Source organism: Tiliqua scincoides, chromosome 1 (genome assembly GCF_035046505.1).
Source record: "Tiliqua scincoides isolate rTilSci1 chromosome 1, rTilSci1.hap2, whole genome shotgun sequence".
Lineage (NCBI taxonomy): Eukaryota > Metazoa > Chordata > Lepidosauria > Squamata > Scincidae > Tiliqua > Tiliqua scincoides.
In genome coordinates, this window is record NC_089821.1 from 67,752,970 (window position 1) to 67,780,576 (window position 27,607).

Below are 27,607 nucleotides of genomic sequence, written 5' to 3' on the forward strand. Positions count from 1 at the left end.
TAAAATCTGAAATGGCTACATAATATGGCTTATTTACTACATTCACTCCCCAAAGATGCTTCCATTCGGTTCTGTTCTATGCAACTGTGATGTTTGCATACAGTAACTTTGCAAGGAGGCCTGATTGTGTGAGTCTTTCCATTTTTTGTAAAATTTCTTGGATCTGACACTAGAAACTAAAGCATCAAGTCTAACAATATTTTCAAAAATGAAAGAAGAAAAGATAAGTACCAAAATATTGTCATTAAGATATTTTTTTTGTCTTCCTTGTTGAACAGCATCTATACTTTGAAGGGGAAAAAAGAAAACAAACTTGCAGTACAGATGCGTTATACGTCTGAACACTTACAACTGCCATTATGGGTCAAACCAGGGATCCAGCATCATGTTTCCAAAACAGGCTAACTGGATGCCTTTATGTAGGATATGAAGGTAACAGGCTCTCTTATTGTCTCTTACCAGCATGTGGCATTGTGGGTATACTACCTTTGCATTTGCTGTTTATCGTTTCATGATAAATCTATTAATCTTTTATTTATTTATTTATTCATTTATTTATTTTTAAACCATTTTTAATTGGAGAAATAAAATATTTTTATGTGCTTCCCCCCTAAAAATGAACTTACTTCTGAGTAGACATGCATAGGATTGGGCTGTCAATCTCCACATCCCCTTCCCCCTAGCTACTTTTTCTACACATGGGGAAAAATACTGTACAGGTGCACTTGTAGCGTGTAGTATGTAGTGTGGCACTGCTTTGAGGAGAGGAAGCAGTGAATGGATTCCGGAAAATGGCTTACATGAGTTCCATGTAGTAAAATTACTCTAAGCAACTGTGGGAGTAAGAACAAAAAAGGAATTCTTACACGAGAGGGGTCCTTAGGTGCACATAGAAACAGCTACGTTTGCAAACAAGTGATTAAATATGGTTTAATTCAGGTATCACAATACTCTGTGTCTTTGGGAAGGTGCTTGGCATGCAATTGTATGTTCTCTGCTGCCCTGAGCAGCTGCTGTGCATTGCTGGAGAGGAGCTGCAAATGCTGGCTGGAGGAGGGCATGCTTGTGGGGGAAGGATGAGGAGGATCTCTGGCAAGGCTGGACAGCACACACATAGAATCTCTTTTCACCTGCCCTTAGCATGTGAAAACGGGTGCAGATATATATCTCTCCAGGATTAAGAGCCCAATCCTAGGTATGTCTACTCTGAAGTAAGTCTCGTTCTAGTCAATAGAGCTTAGTCCCAGGAAAGTGCCTAGGTTTGCAGCCTAAGAGCCCAATCCTATGCATGTCTACTCAGAAGTCCACTTTAGTGAATGGGGCTTACTGTGGATAGGATGGCAGCCTTAGAGTCCAATCCTGTGCCTGTCTACTCAGAAGTAAGTTCCATTATAGTGAATGGGGCTTACTGTGGATAGCATGGCAGCCTCAGGGCCCAATCCTGTGCCTGTCTCCTCAGAAGTCAGTCCCAGTAGAGCAGCGCTGCTCAAACTTTCAACTTTAGGGATGCTGGACCTTTAACAAGTGTATAGAAGAGAGAATTTCAGCAGGTGCAACTTGTCATCCCACAGATGACAAGCTGCACCTGCTGAAATTATCTCTCCTACACAATTTTAAAGGTCCAGGATCCCTAAAGTTGAAAGTTTGAGCACCCCTGCAGTAGAGGCAGTGGGGCTTCCTCCCAGGAAAGTGTGGAGAGGACTGCAGCCTCAGAGCCAAAGCCTATGGCTGTCTACTCAGAAGTCAGTCCCACTAGAAGCAGTGGGGCTTCCTCCCAGGAAGGTGTGGAGAGAACTGCAGCCTCAGAGCCCTTCCTCTGCCTGTCTACTCAGGCTGCAAGGCTATGACACTTTCCCAGGAGTAAGCTCCATTGAACACAATGGAACTTACTTCTGAGTAGACATGCATAGGCTTGGGCTCTCAGGCTGCAAGGCTATGCACGCTTTCCCAGGAGCAAGCCCCATTGAGCACGAGACTTATTTCTGAGTAGACACACCTAGGCTCGGGCTGCAGATTGGCATGGGGGCTGCACCAGCCAGCTTCCTTCCCCTCCTCCTCCGCCAAGCCAGTACCTGGGCGTTCTGTGGGTGCCACAGCCCATCTCCCTGGCTGGCTGTCCATCCTCTTCCTCGGCGCGTATCCCCCGTGCCCTCCACCAGCTTGGAAGCTGTGCAGGGAAGCAGAGCGCGGGGGGAGGGGAGGCGGGCTGGCTCAGGCGAGAGCTTGGAGATGGGGCAGGAGGGGGGGTCGTTGTGTGGTCAGGCAGGAGCCAGGCGCCTGCCCACCCTGCACCCTCCAGCACCCACCCAGTGAGTGCCTCTGTTTTGCTCCCCCCCCAGAATGCCTCTGAAGGGGAGGGGCCCCTGCAAAAAGGTGCCGGAACTCCGTTCCCCTACGTTCCATTAGAAAAAAAGCCCTGAATCTATCCATGAATTGGAACATAAGGATATAATCTCTCACACTGAAACACATTGCGACAATTCTTTATTATCCATACTGTGTTATATCATAGTGACTATATTTTCTGCTGGAACAGATTTTATTGAAAGTCAAGTATGAGAGGGAAATGGGGAACACATGCTACACACAGTTCAACAGATTTGTTGTTGTTGTTGTTAACCTGCTATGCATACATTATATCCCTTTCCATATCTACTTCCACCAACCATCCCCTAGTTTTACTCTCAGTATGAAAATATTTTTTTGGCTACGACCCTTCGAAAAGCTTCCTTCACATCTTTATTCCTCAGACTGTAGATTAGAGGGTTTAATGTGGGGTTGACTAGTGTGTAGAACACAGAGGCCCATTTGTCCTGGTCTAATGAATAGCTAGATGGTGGCCTAAGGTACATAAACATAACTGTCCCATAAAAAAGAGTGACCCCAATAAGGTGTGAAGCACAGGTAGAGAAAGCCTTGCGTTTTCCCTCAACAGATTGGATTCTCAAGATGGCAGCAAAGATGAAGAAGTAGGATATAAAGATGGCAATGATAGTGCTGAACTCATTGACTCCACAGAAGAAGAAGAGGAGGATTTCGCTGATCGATGTGTCAGAGCAAGACAATGCTATGAGTGGAGGGATCTCACAGAAGACATGGTTGACAGACTAGGGCAGGAGGTCTGGTCTAGAGGGTAGAGCCTCCGTCTGCCTGAAGATAACATCCACAAGGTCGCCAGTTCGAGGCCTTGAAGCAGCTGACAAGCTGAAGCCGAGCTATTCCATCTGCTCTGAGCGTGGGAGGATGGAGGCCAGAATGTGAAGCCAGATCGGAATGAAACACTTGAGTGTAGTGGTTCTTGAAAGAAAGAACCTTCTTTCAAATTGTAAAAATCCCTGTTTAATAAGGGATTTAAATAAAGCCTGCTTATGTAAACCGCCTTGAATAAAGTCTTGAATAAAGACCAAGAAAGGCGGTATATAAATACCTGTTGTTGTTGTTGTTGTTGTTGTTGTTGTTGTTGTTGTTGTTGTTATTATTATTATTGATAACATTGGGGCCACAAAACTCTAGGCTGAAGGTGAGGCTGGTGTGGGCCACCATACTCATCAGTCCCGCAAACTAGCAAGCAATACCCAATACCAGGCAAACCTTCTTTGACATGACTGTGTTATAGTGAAGAGGGCGGCAGATCGCTGCATAGCGGTCATATGCCATGGCAGCTAAGGTGTAGCATTCAGTATCAACAAATGCTACAAAGAAGACAAACTGGATGACACAGTTAGTGAAGGAGATGATCTTGGGATGGTGCAGGAAGTCAGCCAGCATGTGTGGGGCAATGGCCGTGGAATAGCCCAGGTGCATTACAGAGAGGTGACAGATGAAGAAGTACATGGGTGTGTGAAGCTGCTCATCCAAGATGATCAGGAAGATCATTCCCACATTCCCTACCAAGTCTGCCAGATAGATAAAGAGGAACACTACAAAGAGGATCATCTCGAGGTGTGGATCATCTATGAAGCCTACAAAAATGAACTCTGTCACAGTGGTGTGATTGGCCTCAGACATTCCAGAGGACTGCTGAGCAGGAGATAAAGACTAAAAGGCAATGGAGGATGAAGACGGTCCTGAAAATTCCACCCAGGAGAAATATTCTTTAACCTAGAACAAAAAAAGGAGCAGTATGGGCTCTGCTCAACTTTTGTTTATTTAGAAGGTTTATACCCTGCTTTTCCTATAAAGATAAAAGCAGCTTACAATTTTAAAATACATAAAACATAGCCTTAAAATTTTCACAAAACATATTAAATATATAAAACAAGCACAATAAATAGGTAGTTAACAGCTCTTTAGCTGGGGTAAGTCCAAGAAGAAAAGGGCAGGGATGTTGTTAAAGCAAGGGATGGGATCCAACATGCACCACTGCTGTTGGATCCACCCCATCCTCCCCCCTCCCCACCCAATTTCAAGCCATCCCCATTCTCCTTCCACCCTCATCACTCTGCTGCACCTGGTCTGACGGGTGCAGCAGGAACAGGCAGAGGTGTTGCGGCGTCACTGCAGCTTGCAGTAATGTGTACAAAATGGCTGCTGACAGAGCGCGGCACCTGCTGTTGGCAGCCATTTTGCGACAGAAGTGCCTTCCACTGTTGCAATGTGCTCCACCCAGCTGCCCAATTCTTGATGGATTGGGCTGTACAAAATGGCTTGCTAATTATCAACCATATCAGACTATATCATTTGACATTCACAGCTAAGGATTAATGATTTGCTAAAGTGCAGAGGAATCTGAATTTTTAGCTCTAGGGTGGCACCAGGCTCTAGAACTCCATTCCCCATGGAGGTTCATACTGCTCCCTCTCCTTGCCTTCGGATATTTGTTAAAAACTTGCTTATTTGGCCTAGCTTTTCAGAAGGTGGAGAGGTGAATAGGGCAGTTTCCAAAATTCTGATGCTGTGATCAAGTCTCTGGTTCTCTGCTTATTGTATTTTATTATAATTTTATTTTTATTCTAACCTTTTTGACTGCCTTGAGGCCTCACCGATAAGAGAACACAGACATTTAATGAGTAAATCAAGTACTTACTGGTTACTTCTCTGGCAGTTCTAAAATCCTCTGTGAAATCCTACCTTAGTTCATGAAGTTGAACATTTAAAATCTAACAGCCCTATCCTGCTTGCTATGGGGGAGGGGACAGGAGGTGACCAGATGACCCAAAAGAGGTAAGTAAATTTAACTGGCTTAAGTCCAAGTATAGACAAGGGTGTGTTGAACCAGGAAAACATGATATATCAACATGAGCCTCCGTCTCCTGCCTCCAGTTTGGCCCACTCCCCATCCTGATCCTCCCCCAAACTGCTCTGAACAGCCCATCACCACCTTATCTGCTCTGGCGGGTATCTGGAAGGTGCTGACACACACACACAGGGTCTCCAGTTGTTTGTGCTGGAGGACATGACCTACATACTGTCAAAGCAGTTTTTTGCCACTCGCCTGGGACTTAATGCCATAAACCCAGGTTAAGATTAGGACTTTGGAGTTGGATGGGGGGAAAGTAGTATTACTTCTCTTGAAACTTTCCTAGTCAATGTTGTACTCAACCAGTGTTTCTCAACTAGTGGTATGGGTACCACCAGTGGTATTTGTGATGGTGTTCTGGTGGTACTCACAGGACATCTGCCAACCAGCAGTGAGACCAGGAACATGATGCAACAAACAGAGGTAGGAGGCTTGGTTTGGCAGGCAGGATTGAGCTGTTCGACAGCCAAGGGTTATGGGGTGGGTATGTTCCTTCAGACATAGTTAGGTCTGAAAGAGGGATTTGTAAGTCTACAAAGATGTTTCCTTTTGGCACTCTGATACGCTGCAAGAGACAGAGCTCCAGGTACATTTAGCGGCTGCTAGAGGGACAGAATTTGGTGTATATTTTCAAGATCACTGGTGTGCAGCTATATGGCCAGACAACTACATTACAGGTGCTGTAAAGCATATTTTGATTTTTTTTCTAATAGTCATGGCAGTTTACAAAGGCATGTGTTTTCTGCAGTGTGTTTCTGGTGTGATAACCAAATGGCAATAGTGTAGAAGGCAGGGGTGGTCCATCCCAGGTGACGCACCATGGGCCAAGCAGAAGTCCTTTTCTATATTTGGCAGCGGACGCGCCCTCCTGCCCCCCAAGGCTTCGAACGGCCAGAAATTGCAGTCCCAAGAAGCACTATGGCAATGATGCGATGAATCATCCACAGTTTGGAGTCTGGGTGGGAATACACTGTAACTGGCTATCCCCCTGTGAGTAGGAAATCTACACTAAAAGGACAGTGTAGTGTTTTGCAAAGTTAGTACCCACTGCAAGATTGCTGAATTAATTAATGAACTGTGGCCTTACACAATAGATTGTGTATCCTAAAGCAGTGGTTGGCAACCTTCAGTCTCGAAAGACTATGGTAGAAGCCTACAGCACCCGGTATTCCCAGGCGGTCTCCCATCCAAATACTAACCAGGCCTGACCCTGCTTAGCTTCCGAAATCAGACGAGATCGGGCATGTGCAGGGTAACAGTTGCAGTGTTTCTCAACGTTTGTCCCCTGCCTTACCAATTCACAGTGTCCAATTGATGTCATCTCCAGTTACTTCTGGATTGGGAAGCCAGAAGCAACACGACAAACACCCAGTGGCGTCACTAGGGTTCGTGTCACCCGGTGCAGGATGCTAGCGCGTCACCCCTATGCAGTGGGCGGGGTAATACCCCAAGTGGTGGGCATGGTGATGTACCATCACTCCGCCCCCACTGGTTTTTTGGCTGTACCTTTTGATAGAACAAAGATAGAACACATTCTGCATGAAATTACTCATTGATTGATATATAACATGATGGTATTATTCTTCCACATTATGATTTTAGTGATTTTGGTCACTAGTGGTGTCACACACACCCCATGGGTGTCAACTTACAACAGTAAGGTTTACCCAGTGCCCAGTTCAATTTAAGAACTTCTGTTTAAACCAGATCACTGTCAGGCTTTGCAAGTCTCAAAAAGGTTCACCTTATCAGCTGAAGCCTGTTTTGATCCTTTTTAGTGGGGGGGAGGGCTGCCTTCTGGAGCACTTGTTGAGCTCCGGTTCCATCAGATCAGGACCATTCTGGTAGCCTTGCACTCTCCTTCACCTGATCTTTTACACCAGCCAAGGCACGTTTGCTTACTCATGAGTAAACGCGACCATGAGGCTTAGTTTCACTTTCCATAGGGCTCAATACATTCATCTGCTTGGAGGCAGGGACTTTCTCCTCAGGTGTTTTTGGGGGCTGCATTCATTGGATCAGGACCATTCTGGTGTCAATGGATTCCTCTCAGCCTGCACTTTCAACGGACTAAGGCAAGTTTACCTACTCACGAGTAAATGCACGAAACGGCTCACTTTCACTTTCCTTAGGGATCCATGCATTTTTTGTTTTCCAGTTTCTTGGCCATAACTTTTGGTATAAAGGAGATATTTCGCTGTGGTTTTTTTAATTGCATTCCACTCGAGATTCTGCATCCGACGGTATATAATATGATGGAGTTACTCCTAACTGCCACAATTTTAGAGTGTCACCCCCCCCAGTGTGCGTCACCTCCTGTTCACGTCACCCGGTGCAGCCCGCACCCCCTGCACCTCCCTAGCGACGCCACTGCAAACACCAATAAGAGGCTCAGGATGGGCAGGAGGCCTTTTTTGAGCCACGAAAAGAGGTCGCTGGAGCTTTGCCTACCGATCTGAGCCTCCTACCACTGTTTGTTGCATTATGTTGCAACACACACCAGACACCACCTCAAGTACCACTGGTGGTACCTGTACCACTGGTTGAGAAACACTGACCTAAAGCAATTATCCAGGGTTGATTACTACTGGTCACACATACTGATGCAAAGCACTATTCTCTTTCTCTGCATTGGCTGATGGTGCAGTGAATGTTTGGGACTGACCCAAACTCCACTGTGTATTTTTAATGTGTGTTTTGCAGCATATTGTCCCACAGTGCAGGGGAAAAAAGCACTCAAAGGGCTCTTTTGTTTTGGGACAAACTAACCTCCCAGGGAATAATTATCACATTTGCTGCAGAATTGTATTTGTTACAATTAACAATAATAAGGCCTTGTCGACAGGGAATGCCAACGATGACTTGTAATCATGTCCTCTGTACCTAAATTATGGATTCATTTGCTTCTCTTCTCCAGAGTATGGGACGTGACCCAGATGTAGTCTAATGCTTGTTGGAATGTAATCTCATTGGACTGCCCACAAACCATTGCAGAAGTTGCTAATTGGAACCAGAGCTTCTGACTGAACAAAGTACTTACTTCTGCCCTGTGGCCAGAATTGATGCCAGCCTGTTTGCCACCTTTGTAGATCTCAATGTCCTGAATATTGCTCCTGTCTGCATGTCATCGCCTGTATTCTCAGATTTCCTAGACCGCAATCAATGTAGGAAATTACTTTTCTCTTGAAGAACAGTACAGTTTTAATAAAGCACAAACACTGTAGAAATATTGGGTCCATATATATATATATGAATACGAGTGAGTGATGTCCTTATTTCCAAAGCAATTCAGTCCTAGCTATACATTGCCTGTCAAATAGGTATTGCCTGTCCACTTGAGTGGATTTCCTGTGCATTTCTGGTTAGTCTTATGAGCCTGTTGCATGCCAGTGAGAGTGTGAGTTTGAATTATTTATATGATGACAAAATTACATTGAGCTGAGCAGCCCTGGATTAACTATTAAGCAATATAAACACCTGCTTAAGGCATCAAGGGAAGGGGGCACCACAGAGCTAAATTTTCCAGTGCCGGCTTTACCATGGACCATGGCGCAAAAAAACCCAGTAAACCAAAACAAAGTCTGGAAAAACACCAGACAAATGGCTTAAGAAAATACTTCCAAAAACCGGAAGTGGCTTATGGAGGCATCTGAAGGCCTTTCTGAGGCCTGCAGAGGCCTGCAGAATGGGTCACCATGACAGGAGAGGCCTCCAGCTTCACCAGGAGCATCACAACCCAGTGCAGAGGACGAGGTGGGGACATCGTAATGCCTGTGCTGGGCCTGTTACAGCACTGGGCCTGCATTCTGCCGCCCAGTGGTCATCCAGACTGCCTGGTGGCGGAGAGGTAAGTGGGCGTGTGGGGGAGATGTTCCAGAGTGGAGGGAGGCAGGGAGAGGGCGTGGAGCAGGCATGATTGGGGCAGGAGGGGGGTGGGACCAGTGGAGCTCTGCTGCACCAGATCCTGAGCCTGTGTCGGACCACATGGTCCGACACAGGACACTGCAGTTCTGTGCCAGGTCTGGAGCTGCCACAGAATTGAGTAACCCCATTGTGGGGCCATTCCCTTACTTGGGGGAAGGGTACGCACTGCAATGGGTGTAGTCGTGTAAGCAACATAACAGTGACTAGGCACAGTCACTGTTAGTGATAGCGCACAGTCATTAGGACAGGTGTAGAGAGCTCTGTGCACACAGCATGTCCATTCTAAACTTACACAGTCAATAATCTCATGGTGACTTTACCACACTAAACCCAAATGTCAGAATTTAGACAGCTGTGGGCACAATCCTAACCCACTTTCAAGCACCAACATAAGGGCAATGCAGCTCCTAGGTAAGGAAACAAATATTCCCTTACCTTGAGGAGGCCTCCGTAAGTGCTCCCCTACTGCAGGATGCAGCACACGGCACAGCGATGCCAGTGCTGAAAAGTGGGTTAGGATTTGGGCCTAAGAGTGGTTTCTTTGCTTTGTTCATGTAAAAACCAGGCCCTGAGAGAAGTAACTCATTGTTTATGGGTGCTGATGAAGTGTGGCCTAGAAGTCAGCTCTCCTGAGAAAGAACCATAGAGTCTAAGAACAGCCACATTCTATCTTCAGAGCCAAAGAAACAAAAATAATTTGAAACACACCCAAAAGGTCTGTACAGGGCAGTAGCTCGATGCTGATCTGACCTTTTTGTCCCAAGAACAAAAACTTTTGTCCCACCAAGAAAGCTTACCAGGATTTATATAGAACAATATATTCTAAAACTATATTGATTATTCTAAAAATAGAGATGCAATTTCAAAAAAGAAAGAAACCTACTGCACAAAAAGGAACCACATTAAAAATATACTTAGTAGCAGCATCATATCAATTTCAACTTTTCCCCTGAAAGCATTAATAAGCAATCATATTTTTACCATGGAAGGTGAGCTAGAAGGTGACCAGTGATTAATCGATAGCAATAATTAGCGTGTGGTCTGTCTTGGCTGTCTGTCATCATGGGAAATGCCACCAAGGGAAGACTTCCCGTTGGTTTAATGAATAGCATCTATGTGTCTTTAAATAAGATCAGCACTCGTAGGGTATGTCAGCACAGTATGAAGGTAGACCGGCTTCACCACAGGTAAGGTAGGAACTGTGAAATCAGGGGCAATCGTGGGGGTCGAAGGCTGTGCCAAACTTTCATAGGGAAATATCTTAGGGGGAGAGTCTCTGTTTACAAGTAGGATAGCTGAGATTTCTTGAATTCATTTTTCTGCTCTTGCAAACAAACAAAAACAACCACAACAAAACTCAAATATTTTTTAATAAATTCCAAAGTTATGGTTTTTTAAAACAGTTTTAGTAGCTGGACACCAATGAATTTCATGCGCTCCGTTGGTGCAGTTTCATCGGCACCTCAGCACTTAGGTAGAATTGGGCTGTTACTCAACAGCCACATATACTTGTTAACACTTGGTGTCATTAATGTGTCTATGAGGTCTGTTGCTATGTGATACCTTTGCCATGTACAGAGTCCAGCACAGCCGTTTAGGAAGCAGCAATGCAGTATTAGTTGTGCTAGACTTGTGGACTGGGCTGACAAGAAATTTCAAAGGCTGCTCCATAGCATTTGTTTTATATGTGCAGGGCCCTCTTTAGGCCAATTTGATCGATTTGGTCAAATTTGACCCTGCACCTGTCTCTCCCCCTGCACTGCACACGCCCACAGCCAGCACTTCAGATGGAAATAAGTATCGCTGTCTTTGGGCCATCCTGCCCCACCTCTACATCCAGTTGGCCCAAAATCAGGCCACTCTGGAAGTAGTTGACAGTGACATGATAACATTAGCACATCATTGCCACCTACTTCTATGAGGGTGATTCTCAAGCCAGGTACCATTGACCTCGGCTTGCTGCTCATTCTGGTGAGTAGAGGTAGAGGGCCCCACCACCACCAATTGCTTCTAATCAGACCTTGCAGCTCCTAAGGCCAGCCGTGTGTAGGTAGGCGAAGGAGAATCCACAAGCACCTTAACAAAGATGCCCATTCACCTCAAGCAGTCAGCATCTATCATTGATTTTTTGATGAGCCCTGCTCATAGTACAGAAGCAGCTGTCTTTAAAGCTATTCTACTCATGACCTTTCTTCAAGGCTCAGTGAGCTCCTGGGTTAGGGCTAGAGGGTCTTGCCAGAGTGGGCTTTGATTCAGAGTGTGTTTTGATACCCCCCCCAAGCAAGAGGGACTGTAATTATTAAGTTACAAAGTAGAAATTATTATTATTTTTTTTTAAAAAGGAAATGGGCACATGAAGCATTTTAGAAGAGCTGTGAGATTTGGACCATGCTCTGTCACAGCTCTTTTAAGGTATACTACCCCATTAAGCAATATGTGCAATTGGATACTACCCCATTGACAATAGGTGCAAAGACAAACTCAAGGCCTGATTGACTTGAGAGGTTCAGTCCAATCCTGAGCTGCCTTGAATCCTTATAAAGTGGAGTGGAGGTGATAAAATGGGATTGTCACAAGAAGATCTGCAGATTGGAGCAAAATTGGGATTGGTCCAAAAAGGGGGGAGGTACTGACAGAGAAGCAGAGCCATTTCCTCCAAAGTTGGTGTACATGCTGATCAGGAACAAGGAGTGGACTACAAGTGAGGACTCCTTGTAGTTTATATTTGATGTTCAGTGAAGCTGTGGCCCATTTATAATCCAAAAATCCTTCTCCCGGGGCTTATTCGGTATGTGGGCAATCAGATGTAGACAGAGGCACCATATGTGTGAACTACTTCTGCTTCCATATAGAGAACAGTGTTTCTCAAACTGTGGGTAGGGACCCAGTAGGTGGGTCATGAGCCAATTTAAGATGGGTTTCCATTCATTTCAATGTGTATTTTATTGTTAATATTTTAGAATTGATGCTGTCATGGGATGTGACTGCATTTGGGGAGATGTTACAGAACTGTACTTCTATCAGGCTACTATGTATATGCTTTTAACACTACACGCACACTGACAAACATATATGCTTTTAACAATGATAGTCAATGTGGCTTACTGCTGAGAAAGTGTGGATAAAATTTCTGCTTTTGGGATGTTTGGAGCATTAAAAAAACAACAGATCAGCTTGGTACTGTTAGGAGGGTTCTTCTTTTCATTAAATAAATTTTTAAGCTTATTGTAAACTTTTAATTTACTTAATTGATTGATTTGATTTTGTCATATGGGGATGTCAAAAATTTTCCTGCTTGAAGATGTCAGTTCTGGCCATAACATCATTCCAGGTTAATGACATCACTTCCAGTAGGTCCCGACAGATTGTCATTCTAAAAAGTGGGTGCTAAAAAGTTTGAGAACCACCGATAGAGAACTTTTATATGGAAGTAGTTCCTGTTTTCAACCCTGTTTTCAAGTCAGTCAACATTGAGTTGATATACAGTTCTAGGTACCAGATTGAATCAAGAGAGGGCTGCCCGAGGTCAGCTTCATGTTTCACATTAATTCAACACATAAGTGAATGGGCAATGAATACAGACATGTGATACAGACAGACTCATAAAAATCTGAAGTGTCAACACAGATTTTCACTCTACAACCTAACTTTCTTTTTTCCTTCTGACTTGGATACTGGTTATTGAATGTAAACATCAACAGCATTAGCCTGGCCACATATCTATGAGATTCATTTGAACTTTAAAAGAATATCCAAAATTGTGAAAAAATGGCATTACAATTTTTGTTGCTGACACTAGCAGTCAAAATAACTAGGGGGGGGGAAACCATTTTTTGTTAGTTTGTCTAATAGAATGGTACCAAAATTTTTTAGCATGGGGACCCACTTTTTAAAATGACACTATTGGAACCCACCTAGCTTTATGAGAGTTTTTAAAAAGTGATCTAGAAATTAGGGTTGTCTCATAATCAGAAATGGATCAAGGATTTTTTTTTTTTTTGTAAATAAATAAATAAATAAATCATTACAATTAATATTTTGTTTGTTTGCAAAAAAAAAAAAATCCTTGATCCATTTCTCATAATGAGGCAACCCTAATGAGGCAGCCTCGGTGCTTACGGGGGTTAGGCCCCAATTCTAACCAAATTTCCAGTGCTGGTGTAGCCATGCCATTGGGACATGTGCCACATCCAGCAGTGGTGAGACAGTCATGAAGGTCTCCTCAAGGTAAGGGAAGGTGTGTTCCCTTACTTTGGGGCTGCAAATTTGGATAGAATTAGGCCCTTAGTTACTTGACCCAACCTTCAACTGCCCCTGCTGCCTGTCATTGATGGACTTGGAAAAAACACCCCCCCCCCCAAAAAAAAAATTGCTCAAACATTTATCTCCCCAAATTTACACAAGCTTGCATACTGCTGGAGCCCAGCTCTTTGCAGGGTTGTTAGCGGTTATATAATTTTTGAATAGTCTCAGGGTTTGAAGGAATTATCTGATCTCTCCGTCACCCACGTTTTCATTGGAAGCTCTGTGGGACCCACTAGAAATCGGGTGACAACCCACCTGCTAGGTCCTGACCCACAGTTTGAGAAACACTGATCTAATGCACACTCATGAATGACCGCAGTTTTTCACTGTGATTCTGAATATGCTCCATTATTGACAAACTTTACTCTGATTTTAGATCTTATTCCTGTATCTCGATTAATCTGACTGGAACCATGCAAGAGGTGAATGGGACCCAAGTGTCCGAGTTCATCCTCTTAGGACTCTCAGATTGTTCTGAAGTGGAAATACCCTTGTTCTTTCTCTTCCTGTTTATTTACCTGCTGACTCTGATGGGGAATCTGGGTATGATTCTGCTGATTCAGACTGATCCCCTCCTGCAGTCTCCAATGTATTTTTTCCTCAGCAACCTGTCCTTCGTTGACGTATGTTACTCCTCCATGATCCTCCCCAGGCTACTGTATGATCTCCTTACAGACAGGAAGGTGATTTCATACAATGCATGTGCAGCTCAACTGTGGTTCTTCACATTCTTTGCCACAACAGAGTGCTACCTTCTGGCTGCCATGGCTTATGATCGCTTTGTTGCCATTTGTAACCCTCTGCTTTATTCAGTTACCATGGACAAAAAGATCTGTCTCCAGCTTGTAGCCGGGTGCTACCTGGTGGGGCTTGTGACTGCTGTTGTCCACACCAGTGGTACTTTTCGGCTGACTTTCTGTGGGCCTCATGAAATCAGCTCTTTTTTCTGTGACATTCCTCCCTTACTACGACTTTCTTGCTCAGACAACTATATTTCCACAGTGGTACTTTATGTCTTCTCGACTTTTGTTGTTTTGGGCAATGCAGTGATTGTTGTCATCTCCTACACTTACATTGTTTCTACTGTTCTGAAGATGCGATCATCTACAGGTAGGCACAAGACCTTCTCCACCTGTGCCTCACACTTGACAGCCGTCATAGTGTACTATGGATCATTGACATTCATGTATGTGCAACCTGGAGGGCTTGAGGCTGTGGAGCAAGACAAAATAGTGTCTGTCTTCTACACCATTGTGATCCCCATGCTGAACCCTGTCATCTACAGTCTGAGAAATGAGGAGGTGAAAAAAGCTCTGAAGAAAAAACTAAGCAGAAAGATCTTTCTCCAGGTGCCAAAACTGTGAAATGTCACCTTGTGCAGATTACATCAATACTGCCCAGTGCTGCATGCACATCTGGTGGTACACAACCTCAGCAAGTTCAATGTATTTCATGTATTTCGCTAAGGGAGCAATCTTAAGTCCCTTGCGCCGGCCTGGAAGGATCACAAATGTAAAGCATGTTTGTGCCTCCTTCCGAGTAAGCCACACTGGTGCACAGAGGTGCACAGGCCCACAGAGGCCATATCCAGTCTCCGCAGTGGCAGCAGAAAATGAGTTTGCACCATCTGAGCTCAGTCAATGCAGAGGTCTGGAGGTGTGTGGGAAGGGGGGAGGAGGCAGGGAGGGGGTTTTGGGATGGGGGAGGGCAGGCAGTGGGGAGATCTGTGGGTGGATAGGTAGCAAGTGGAAGGGGGGGCAGGACCCAACAGATAAGCCAGATCCAAGCCCCATTCCTGGGCAGCCTGGAGCAGCTTCAGGCTGCTTTGTTCTGCTCAGATCTGGGTCACTTCTTTAGATCTGAGTAGCCCCATTGGGGCTGCTGCAATTCTCCCCGGAGTAAGGGGAGAAGTTTCCCCTTGCCTTGGGCCAAACCTCACCCAACACCAAACTTGTGCTGGATAGAGCACAGGTCTGCTGGCCCGCCTGTTCCAGCACAGGTTATGATTGCACTTAATTTAATTGTGTACTTGTCAACATTTTCGAACTTCAGTACAACTTTTTGAGGAATTGAATTTGTCTACAATTTATTTGGGAGACCTCTGCTACAAAAAAAAATGGTATTCTGTCCAAATATTGAGGCAATCATATAAGGGTGCAATCCTACCCTGCGCTGGAACAGGAAAGCCAAGAGGCTTGTGCTGTGTCCAGCACAGGATAGGAGCCCAAATTGGCTCACTCAGAGGCAAAGGGAAACTTTTCCCTTCACCTCTGGGTAAAGCGCCCTTGCCCCTATGGGTCCCCTTGGGTCCCTGCCAGGACCCCCTTGCCCCTATGGGTCCCCTTGGACTTGTGCCACCTCCTGAGGTGGCGCAAGTCTGAGGAGAGCGGAGCAGCTTGAAGCCATTCTGAACTCCCCGGGAATGGGGGTTGGGATCCAGAATAAGTGCTGGAATCCAGCCCTGCTTCCCCGCTCCCCACCCACCCACCCCCAGGGCCACCCACTGCCCGCTCTCCCCCTGCCCAGGAACGCTTCCCTCCCACCTCCTCTCAGCCCACCCCAGAGTCTTGTGTTGGCCCAGCCAGACCGACACAAGGTTCACCAAGGAAGCTGACGCAGAGGTTTATGTCAGCCTCCGCAGGCCGGTGCACCTCTGTGTGCCAGCCTGGCTTACTCTCAAGGAGGCACAAACATGCTTTATGGCACGTTTGCCATATGGCAAGTAGTTCTTAGGATTGCACCCTAAATTGCCAAATGCAACACCAAGAAAACATTACACGTTCAACAATGTCCAAAAACAGGCATGTTGGAAAAATAAAATCAGTGTAAATTATAACTTCTTCCAGAATATTTAGAATAAGGTTTCCCTATTTCTCCATTCCCCTTCCCCTTCCCCCCCTCCATGGATCTGGCTGTTGGCTGGCTGGCTGTTGACCATTGTTAAGACCATCTATGCACTGGCAAATGGGGAAGATTTGGCATAAATTGCTGAGGGACCTGCTGGACCTGCTCTGGAAAGCTGCCTGGGATATATCGGGCACTGGCTCGATCATCAAGGAGGGGTAGGGGCCCCTCCAGGCTCTCCTTCACAGGGTCCTGACTCAGGGTCAGGGTCTGGACACACTACAGTGGCATAGCCAAGGGATCTGGCCCTCAGGGGCACAAAAATTAATAAGATTCCCCAGGGAGACAGATGCCCAGAACACTCCCTGGGGCCATATAGGAGGTGGTTTGATGTGTGGGGAGCCTGTGCACAGCCTCCTCATGACTAAGACACCATCCTGGACACCCACCTGTCTTGGGATCCACTGCCGGAGTGTGAATTGGAACCCCTTAAGGCATAGTACCCTAGGCTGTGTCCTCCCACGCCTTCTTGCCTATGCCACTGATACATTCGCAGGTGTGTGACGGGCACCTGGGTGTCTGACATTGGCCACTGCATCTCCCTTGGGCAGGGGTATCCTGCTGCCAGGGGACTGTGCCTGGGCTGATCTGTGGACCTCCATATGCCATAATGCACCTGCTGCAGTGGCCCACTTGTTCATTTATGCCTTTGTGTGACGTGGTGCATATGGAGCCTTCTGCCCATGCCCAGCTCTCAGGAATTGTCTTGGACACTTGAGACAGCAAGCCCGTGGTTGTGTGGCCCTCCTTGTCCCCCCTGCACCTGCAGGGGACACTACATGGGCCCACTGCAGGGGAACCATGGGCCCACTACATCTGTGAACTACCCCCCTTGGGGCTCTAGGCTTGGGCCCTGCATACCCCACATCTTTCCCTGGGACTGGCTGGGAAGATACAGGGGTTTCCGCCTGCTGACAATGAGAAGTGTATGATCAAGTCTTTTATTGAACTGTATCAGTAAAAGAGCAGCAATTGAAAGAGAAACACGCAAGTGAGCTTGCCATCCATCTCCACCCACTGTGAGTTGCACAACAGACAGCCAAGCAACAGTTGCCAGTAAGGTCGGGTTGCACTCGCTGGTTCACTGTCTGCCATGGAGTTTGCAAGGCCACAGGGGCCTGGCTGGATAAGGCAGGTCAGCAGCCTGGCTGAGCAGCCGCTAGCCTCTCATTGGTCACTGCAGGCAGGGAGGTTATAGGTGTCCCTTGGCGTCTCTATCCTAAGATAGAGGTATCTCTCTATGGGAGAGCTGCCTATGGGGTGCAAGGAGAAGAGTAAGGAGGACTTCACAGCAGCATCGTTCACATCTGCTCACTGGCTTGAGATGCATGCTGGCTTCTTTGGTGCATCAAAGGGGCTTCTGCACCAGTGGGGCTGTCATTGAGCCAGCATACCTGGTGTTACACCTTTGTGTCTTGTGGATAGGATTGTGCCTTTAATTAGTTCCACAAAGCACATGTGCTGTTATGAATCCTCATAAGACTTCTACAGCCTAAGATAAAAAGCCCTGATCACTTCTGGAAGTCAAGAGTCATTCCCTTTTTCCTTCCATTCTTGGCCTGGACAATCTGAAACTGAATGATTACGACAATAAGCTTCAGTGGGACATGGATACGATCAGAAGAGGATGATTTAGGAGCCTTTACCAAGTGGACGCATCATGTCCATTGCTGCGAAAGTAAGAGACACGTGTTTAACCTGCATTTGCATTGTTAATCTTTTGGTTTCACCTGGAATAAAAGGTAAGGAACTCTTCATGGGCCTTTGTAGAATAGCCTCCAAAATGGTTTTCTGACAGCTTTACATTTGATTTCTATCTTCTCATTTGGAAGTTCTGAGGGCAGGGCTGGCTCATCCATGAGGCTGACAGAGGAACGGACTGGGGGCACCCAACTGCACCAGCTCATTAGCCTCCACTGCTCCCTGTCCCCCTCCCTGGATCAGAAAAGGAAGAGGAGAAAGGAGTGGAAGAAGTGTGGAGGAGAGGAAAGCGGTGGGCTAGAGCGCGATACTGTATCCACCGTTCTACTCTCCTCCATAGTTGCTTTTCTGCTCCACCCCCCTCACCCTTTTCCAATCCAGGGAAGGGGAATAGCAGTGGGGGCTTGGCATTTGGGCACCACCTCAAATACTGGGAGGTCTTGGGCCTGCCCTGTGGGAAGTCACGTGCTGGAGGTTATTCAAAAGAACAGAAAAATGGGGAATTTGGAATAGGAGCCATAGATTCCTTTGTTCAAGACTAGGAGGAAGGATCCAACTAATGCTTTGCACCACAGTTTAGTAAACTAACACACATACACACCCACATTAATAAGAGACATTATTACCTTGTCATCAAAACTTCAAAGAAAGGGAAAAAGCTAGTAAAAAACCTACAGCCCAGTCCTCGTCGTCATCCCCCCCCCCCACTATAGCATGCAGGTGCCCCCAAATGGGCAATATGCTATGGTGGAAGGGGGATCAGGAGACTTGGTAGAAGCAAGGAAAAATATTTTGCCTTTGTGCCTCCATAAACCCTTTAATCACATATGGTCTCTTCAGGCCTCTGCCAGCTATATAGCTGGGCAAGTCCAAGGAGAAAGGGGGAGTGTGTCTGGCGGGACTGGAAAGGATACTGTCCTTGCACACATTTCTCATGCTGTTTGCGCTCCAGAGTTTTAAAGAATCTTCATCAAAGAAGCAACTCAGTCAAGCGGGTGGGCTTGGAGAGGCTGAAGATGACAGAGGCCAAGCAAGGGTGATACCCCTTCCTGATCTGTCTGAGTCACAAAGCCTCCACCTCCTACTCTTCATGTTTCACAGCTTTGCGATCTGGCTGCCACCTCCTTTGGAGGCTCTTGTCATAAGAGCCTCCAAAGAAGAAGGAATGGGGAGTGGCAGCCAGGTCACAAATCTGCCAACACCTCTTCCTCTTGCAGGAGAACCCAGAAGTCATGTGACATCACAACGTCTCTGCTCTGGGTGCCATAGCATATTGCCCATTTTGGGGTACCTGTATACTACAGTGGGGAGGGGAGGACTGGGCTGCTCTTAGCGATGCCACTACATCCAAGCAGGTGCTCTTGAAGCCTAGAGCAGTTCAGTAGAGCCCAGAGGCACTTCCAAACCCTTTGGATCGACCCAAGACTTCTGCTATAATAATTTGCAGTGAGTTTTGCAAAAACGGAACCCCAAATCTGCCACTATTGTATTGGCAACCTTCAGTCTCGAAAGACTATGGTATCGTGCTCTGAAAGGTGGTTCTGGCACAGCGTCTAGTGTGGCTGAAAAGGCCAATCCGGGAGTGACAATCCCTTCCGCACTGGGAGCAAGTGCAGTCTGTCCCTGGTCTGTCTCCCTGGCTATGGGCCTTCCTTCTTTGCCTCTTAGTCTCAGACTGTTGGCAAAGTGTCTCTTCAAACTGGGAAAGGCCATGCTGCACAGCCTGCCTCCAAGCGGGCCGCTCAGAGGCCAGGGTTTCCCACTTGTTGAGGTCCATCCCTAAGGCCTTCAGATCCCTCTTGCAGATGTCCTTGTATCGCAGCTGTGGTCTACCTGTAGGGCGCTTTCCTTGCACGAGTCCTTGCATCTGCCACTAAAACCAGCTTAAAACCAGATCTCTGAAAGCCCAGCTCCTCTAACTCCATAGTTCTGAAATAATTGAATCCAGGTTACAGTGGTAAAGGAAATGGCTTCAAAAGCAGGTCATGACTAACATGGATAACACCATTAATATTTTAGAACGTAAATAATGCAGGCTCTCAATGTCACCCATGGTTTTGATACTTTCCTCCCTCCCTCCCATACATGGCCAGTCCCAACTTAACCTTCATGTGAACTTGTAGTGATGGCAAGTATGATGAGTGAACTAGGAGATGGTGGGCATGGAGAGTTGTTATGGTTAGACACCTGCTGGGGTCTGCACCCCGGCATGAGGCTCTCTGCTGCTGTGGTGCTTCTCCAGAGCACTGGTCTCCATCTTCCCACAGTGGGGATTGGGCCCAGAGGGAAAGAGAGGTCAAGTGAGTGAATGAGGGGGCAGCAGCTGCAGTTCCTTCTTGCACTCACCTGCTAGTGTATCTAATGCAACTTTGGAGTGGAGGTGAGGCAGTGAGAGGAGGAGGAGCAGCAGCAGCCACTGCCTCCTGTTTGCCTAAACTACATGTTACATCCTATGGAAAATCATGCCCTCAAAGCAGTTCTTTAACCTTACAGTGCCATTGTAGCAAACAGCACTTTAAGGGTTAAATAGCTGCTTCAAGAGTGCAATTTCTGGCAGGAAAAAGGCACAGAGGCAAATTGCCTCTATCTCTGTACCCCAGGCTTAATTTGACACATGTCCCTGCATGGTCACAACACACAGGTAAATGCAAGCCTTTAGTGACATCATTATGTGTCTTTTGTGAGTGACATCATTGTGAGTAACATGTGGCCTGGATCTAAGTTGGTAATGTGGGAAAGTTGTGGGAAAACATCCCATATCTGTAGGTGGCCCACTGCTGCCTGGTTCCCATATTACACCAATTCTTGAAAGAGTGCATACCTGGGCAAAGAGGCAGGAAGCTGCTTGCATGGGCTACAGATATATTGTGTGAATCAGCACCCAGAGTCACAAGTTACAACTCTCATTGCCAAGCCTTCAGCCTGGAGCAATGGTCTCGTGGTTGAGTCTCTGAGAACCCCCTCCAGTGCACACAAATATACAATGAGGTGTAAGGCACTGCACAACTTGAACACTTGCTGAGGATGTCACATTGAATGGTCACAGATAGCTGAGGAATCTCTCCCCCTCATTATGTTCTAGCTGTGGTTCTCAAACGTTTAGCCCAAGACCCACTTTTTAGAATAAGAATCTGTCAGGACCCACTGAAAATGATGTCATGACTGGAAGTGACATCATCAAGCAGGAAAATTTTTAACAATTCTAGGCTGCAATCCTACCCACACTTGCTCAGGAGTAAGTCCCATTTACTATCATTGTTAAAAGAATATACATAGTAGCTTGTTAAAAGTACTGGTCTGTAACATTTCCCCAAATGTAGTCACATACCATGGTAGCATCTAATATATTAAAATAAAATATTGAAATGAATGGGGACCCATCTGAAGTTGATCATGACCCACCTAGTGGGTCCTGACCCACAGTTTGAGAAACACTAATCTAGAGAATTAACATCCTTTTTTTCTAATATGGCTACTGGTTATTAAATGTACACATCAACAACCTTCAACTGGGCACATCCCTATGAGACTGATTTGAACTATACAACAATGTGCTTAAGAGTCATGAAAAATTGCTTTTAAAAACTCTTTCAGACTATAGCAGTAAATATAACTAGAAAAAAATCCTGTTTTTATTCATTCACCAAAACATGAATGACCTCAGTTTTTCAATGTGAATTAGAGTCTGCACCATTACTGATGGAACTTTATTCTGGATTTAGATCTTATTCCTGGCTCTGGGTTAATCTGACTGGAACCATGCAAGAGGTGAATGGGACCCAAGTGTCTGAATTCGTCCTCTTAGGATTCTCAGATTGTTCTGAAGTGGAAATACTCCTGTTCCTTCTCTTCCTATTTATTTACCTGCTGACTCTGATGGGGAATCTGGGTATGATTCTGCTGATTCAGACTGATCCCCTCCTGCAGTCTCCAATGTATTTTTTCCTCAGCAACCTGTCCTTCGTTGACGTATGTTACTCCTCCATCATCCTTCCCAGGCTACTGTACGATCTCCTTACAGACAGGAAGGTGATTTTATACAATGCATGTGCAGCTCAACTGTGGTTCTTCACATTCTTTGCCACAACAGAGTGCTACCTTCTGGCTGCCATGGCTTACGATCGCTTTGTTGCCATTTGTAACCCTCTGCTTTATTCAGTCAGCATGGACAAAAAGATCTGTCTCCAGCTTGTAGCCGGGTGCTACCTGGTGGGGCTTGTAAATGCCATTGTCCATGCTAGTGGTACCTTTAGGTTGTCTTTCTGTGGCCCCCATGAAATCAGCTCTTTCTTCTGTGACATTCCTCCCTTGCTACGACTTTCCTGCTCAGACAACTATATTTCCACAGTGGTACTCTACGTCCTCTCCACTTTCGTTGTTGTGGGCAATGCAGTGATTGTTCTCATTTCCTACTCTTACATTGTTTCCACCATCTTGAAGATGCGATCATCTACAGGTAGGCGCAAGACCTTCTCCACCTGTGCCTCACACTTGACAGCCATCATACTGTACTACGGGTCACTGACATTCATGTATGTGCAACCTGGAGGACTTGAGGCTGTGGAGCAAGACAAAGTAGTGTCTGTCTTCTACACCATTGTGATTCCTATGCTGAACCCTGTCATCTACAGTCTGAGAAATGAGGAGGTGAAAAAAACTCTGAAGAAAAAACTAAGCAAAAAAATCTTTCTTCAGGTGCCAAAACTGTGAGATGTCAGTTTGAAGGGATGGGTCACGACTTGGAAGACTCAAACTCAAGTCATGAAAACACACATTTTTCATGAATTGCACAGACTCAAGGCACACATGTAAAAAATTGGTAACTGTCTCGGGGGGTTTTACCCTAAAAATGAAAAGTCTCAAATAGACTCACGCCAAAATTGCTTTTGTGTGTGCTTGCAACTCTTTTTTGTGTGTGTGCTTGCTTTTTTTTTTTTTTTGCCACTTTTTTTTGCCACTTGGTTCTCGAAAAGACTCAGACTCAAAAGATGGCCCTGGAGGAGTCATGACAGCCGCCCATTATGACCTGTGGGCAACTCGAGTCAAGGGGGGAAACTCGGAACTTGATTCATGACTCAATTCCAATTTCAGTGCTGTGACTACGACATATCTCTGTCATCTTTTGAAGATTACAACAATATTGCCCAGCGCTGCACACGCATCTGGCACCACACAACCTCAGCACGTCAAATATATTTCACATCCTTTGCTAATTGAATCATGTATTTGGCAGCATATTAGTCCTTTGGTATAACTTTCTGAAGAGTTAAATTAACTTGAGAGGTTTCCACTGGGAAAAAAAATTAAAGCTTATGTCTGAATTTTGAGTTAATTATATTAAAGAAGCAGTTTACCAAATTCAATACTTTTACACCTCTGAAAGCAGCCCAACTTAACAGTGTCAAAAACTGGGAATTTTGGAAAAATGAATGAATATAACTTTTGCCAGAAAATTTTAATAAATTTTCTTCACCCCATTCCCCAAATTTACTTCAGCCTAAAAGAAATGTCTGGGAGGGGGACAACTTGTTTTACAGATGCGCAGTCCAGAAAATCCTATGGCCCTGGTGGTACCCAGAGGAGCAGCAGTGCCAAAATGGCTGTGGCTGCATCTTATGGGGCTGGGACAGCTGCTGACATCTCCTCAGGGTAAAGGAATGTTTGTTGATGCAGCTTCAATATCTCTCCTTGAAGTTGTACCAACTATTTTGTTGGCACAGAACAAGAAGGCCCATGTAAGCAGTGGGGCCACTAGGGGCTGCACCAGGTGATGTTCATGGGGGGGGGGTGACACCACTACCGGCCAAAATTTTTAAAAACTTGGTATTTTCGAATAATACCATCATGTTATATCAATGAATGTGTAATTTCATGCAGAATAAAATGAAACAAACCGTGTTGAAATACCTCTATTCTATAAAAAAAAGAGCCAAAAAAAGAGCAGGGCTGGGGCAAAGGTATATCAGTGTTGCCTGGTGTTGCCCTGCCCACTGCATGGGAGGAGGTCCATCATAAGGGTGAAATGCTGGCCTCCCATACCAGGTGAGGCAAACCCTAGTGACACCACTGTATGGAGTGATCTGCAAGCTGGGAGGCAGCATAAGATTCAGTGGCAGAGTCTGCCACCATCTCCACCCCCCCCCCACCAGACCTGATCTTCCCTCTGGTTCTTCTTCCCCCCAATTCTGCCCCTTCTCTAGAGGGGCCCTGGAAGAGGCTGCAGCAGGCAGCACAGCTGCGGCTGTGGCGGGCAGCAAGGCAGGGAGGCGCGCTGCCCCCTTGCCAGGGAGCACCTGGCAGGGAGTGGGCAGCGCAGGATGCGCTCTCTCCCATGCACAAGCGCACAGTAGGCAGGCAGGCTGCACCACCCACACCACCCTAGTGACACCACTGGACGTAGTGGTCACGTACTGTCCATGCTTGAGCCCCACTACTCAGATATTTTACTTCTCACAGCCACTTAGAAAACCAGGACAATAAAATGTTCATGAGTGGATTATCATCTGAGAGTCTACAGATGGCCTCAGCCTCATGGAAACCTGCAAAGAGGCTATATGAAGTGAAAGGTTGGGCCTGTTGTTCCCTGTTCTCCTAGCCCAGAACATTCCCATACTCCAGAGTGCATGATGTCTGCGCATATTCTAATTTTACTATGTACATGTGGTTTCCATTCAAACCAAATGTTTTGGGCTAAATATAGACTTTTTTCCTATCAAACAGCACTGAACCCAGGACAGTTTGATTTTTCTCTTCCCAATTACATGCTTCCTTGTTTACATTATCAGCCAATTTGGAGCTCTCTCAAATCTGCTCTAGACACCTTTGGGAGCCAGTTGCTAGAGACATCCAGATACAAATAAATACCTCTGGCTTATGCAGGAAGCTTGTTACATCAGTTCTTGTTCCACGGACTGCCAAACGGACTCTCTTTATGGAAGTATCAGATGGGCAAGATTCAGAGTGGGGGCAAAAACCCCTCACTAGAATGGAGATGTTTGTTAACTGCTAGGTGTCTCAGAATGACAGTTTAAAATCCTTTATTTTATGCAACAAGGAGTAAGATATTCGGTGAAACAAAATAATAATTCTGCTGAGTGTCACCTTACTGCTTTGTGTCTATCTTTTCAGGAAAGATTAGCAGGTTGCTTGTATTCTAGAATCCATTGTACTGAATGTGAATAGCATTTGGTCTCTGGTTGAAGCTGTCCTATGAAAACTGTGTAGCTGGCAAGAACAGGATGCTGTTGAAGGACGTTTCATACATTAAGTGACAAAAAGCCCAGGAATGCCCCCAAGTGAAAAAGAAGCTGCAGCCATCTTGGACTCTCTGGTGAGTATAACTTCATGATGTCTCTCCATTTGAACATTGCCCTGTTTTGTATAAAAGATGTCACATATGCTGTGCTTCTTTCTAAACGCGGAAATCCATTTGGCCGAAATTGGCATCATCCCAAAGAATCCCTGTGCTGCAGAAGACACAGTTTGTTTTGGATCCTGGAGATCCACCTCCATGATTATGGGAGTTACTCTGTAGCCTGGGCAGGAAACATTTTCTCTGCCTAGGCTCCTTCATACATTAATGGTTGTGAGGGTAGATACCATGAAAAATATAAAACACCTTTACACTCAGCAAAAATAAAAACAATTAATAACTTTTCTCCAATAATATTTTTCAGGTGGTGATGATATAATTAGTGAAGGATGTGTACCTCATCAGCATCTAAATACTCACTGCTCCATTTCAATATCACAAAGCACAAGAAAGAATGTCCAGGTGACTTCCTGAGAGTCATCCCTCCACATAGGTGCACCTTTCTTCTTAATGCTAAAGAAGTACTGTGTGTAAGGTGCTGCTCATCAAACAGACGAGTTGCTTTTCTGATTCAGTCATATCCTCCTTGAAGCAGAGGGAGTGTGAAGAAATAAATGGCAGGTGTCAATGACACCACGATCACAGTGAAGGAGTTCATTCTGTTTGGAATCACTGACCGCTCAGACCTGCAGGTTCCCCTCTTTGTAGTCTTCCTCCTCATCTATGTGATCACTGTGATGGGAAATCTAGGAATGATCATTTTAATCAGGACTGATGCCTACCTCCATACCTCCATGTACTTCTTCCTCAGCCATTTGGCTTTTGTGGATCTTTGCTATTCTTCTGTCATTGTTCCTAAAATGCTGGCAAACTTTTTAGCAGCTAAGAAAACCATTTCCTACTATGTGTGCGCAGCGCAGCTTGGCTGCTTCTTCACTTTCATGATCACGGAGTGTTTCCTGCTGGCAGTGATGGCATTTGACCGCTATGTGGCCATCTGTAAGCCACTGCATTATCAGACCATCATGTCTCAGAGAGTCTGCATGCTGTTGGTTGCTGGACCTTATATATACAGCTTTTGGGTGGCCCTGTTGAACACAATAGCTACTTTTCGTTTGTCCTTCTGCTCTGCTACTGTGATTAATCATTTCTACTGTGATGACCTCCCACTCTTAGCCCTTTCATGTTCCAGCACAAGCACCAAGCAGATGCTGATTTATGTTTTTGCTGGTTTTGATACATCCTCCCTTCTCATTGTTCTCATCTCTTACACTTTTATCTTCTCTGCCATCCTGAGAATCCGATCCACTCAAGGCCGACACAAAGCATTCTCCACCTGTTCCTCTCACCTGACAGCTGTCACCATCTTCTATGGGACTCTGATCTTTATGTATCTGCAACCTAGTACAAATCACGCTCTAGCAATTGATAAAATAACCTCTGTGTTCTACACTGTAGTGATTCCTATGCTGAATCCCCTGATCTACAGCCTGAGAAACAAGGAGGTAAAAGATGCTCTTAAAAGAACAGCAGAAAAAATTATGGTTGTTTTCCGATGAATCAATTTAGAAACATATCTGCTCCAATTTTAATTAGGTGCAGCAAGGAAAATTAATAGAAAGTGATGCGCATCTGGAGAAGTTCATTTTGGTGACAAGCAGATGTATGAGAAAACACTAAATTAAACTGTCACATATACCCATCAATCACATGATACTGGCACCTTTCACTTCTGCCCTTTCTTGCTGTCTTCATTACTTATGGCTTCTGCTGCTCCCTCAGCCCCAATCTTCCTCCAACCTGGTGCATTCCGATGTAGACACTTCCCTGCAGGATAACCCAAACCATAGGAAGTGGAAGAGGTTGTTGCAGCAGTAGTGGGCAGGAGAACAAGGTGATGATAGTGAACCATGGAGCCAGGTAAGTGGGGGAATGCTGTAGCATTTCAAGTAACATTCCGTTCGCTGCCATGTCTTCCAGTTCACATTGAAGATGGGCTTGAAGAACAGTGAAAGAATTTAGAGGAAAAACAACTGGAAGGGGAAGGTTAGGCACACTCTTCCCGCTTGTCCCTTCTGAGGAAGCTTTGGAGAAATGCCGGCAGCAGTTTGTCACATATGGCTGCAGCCAATGGTGTAGCTAAGAGGGTTCAGGGGGTAGCAATCGCACCGGGCAACAAGCTTTAGGGGTGCAACAAATTGAACTTGACACTAGTGGACAAA

The 27,607-nt window shown here is 45.6% G+C and overlaps 3 protein-coding genes and 2 pseudogenes across 3 annotated transcripts; 3 read left to right on the plus strand and 2 right to left on the minus strand.

Moving 5' to 3' along the window:
* Window positions 1–2,684: 2,684 nt before the first annotated feature.
* Window positions 2,685–4,008, minus strand: LOC136644519 (olfactory receptor 5AR1-like; annotated as a pseudogene).
* Window positions 4,009–6,389: 2,381 nt separating this feature from the next.
* LOC136637367 (5S ribosomal RNA) lies at window positions 6,390–6,506 on the minus strand (annotated as a pseudogene).
* A 7,375-nt stretch (window positions 6,507–13,881) lies between these two features.
* On the plus strand, window positions 13,882–14,832 carry LOC136644523 (olfactory receptor 9I1-like). The gene has a single exon (XM_066620468.1). The coding sequence runs from the start codon at window positions 13,882–13,884 to the stop codon at window positions 14,830–14,832; it is 951 nt and encodes a 316-aa protein (XP_066476565.1).
* A 7,000-nt stretch (window positions 14,833–21,832) lies between these two features.
* LOC136644526 (olfactory receptor 5AR1-like) lies at window positions 21,833–22,783 on the plus strand. Its single transcript, XM_066620483.1, has one exon. The coding sequence runs from the start codon at window positions 21,833–21,835 to the stop codon at window positions 22,781–22,783; it is 951 nt and encodes a 316-aa protein (XP_066476580.1).
* Window positions 22,784–25,996: 3,213 nt separating this feature from the next.
* On the plus strand, window positions 25,997–26,944 carry LOC136654220 (olfactory receptor 8U3-like). Its single transcript, XM_066631153.1, has one exon. The coding sequence runs from the start codon at window positions 26,000–26,002 to the stop codon at window positions 26,942–26,944; it is 945 nt and encodes a 314-aa protein (XP_066487250.1). The 5' UTR covers window positions 25,997–25,999.
* The last annotated feature ends 663 nt before the right edge of the window (window positions 26,945–27,607 follow it).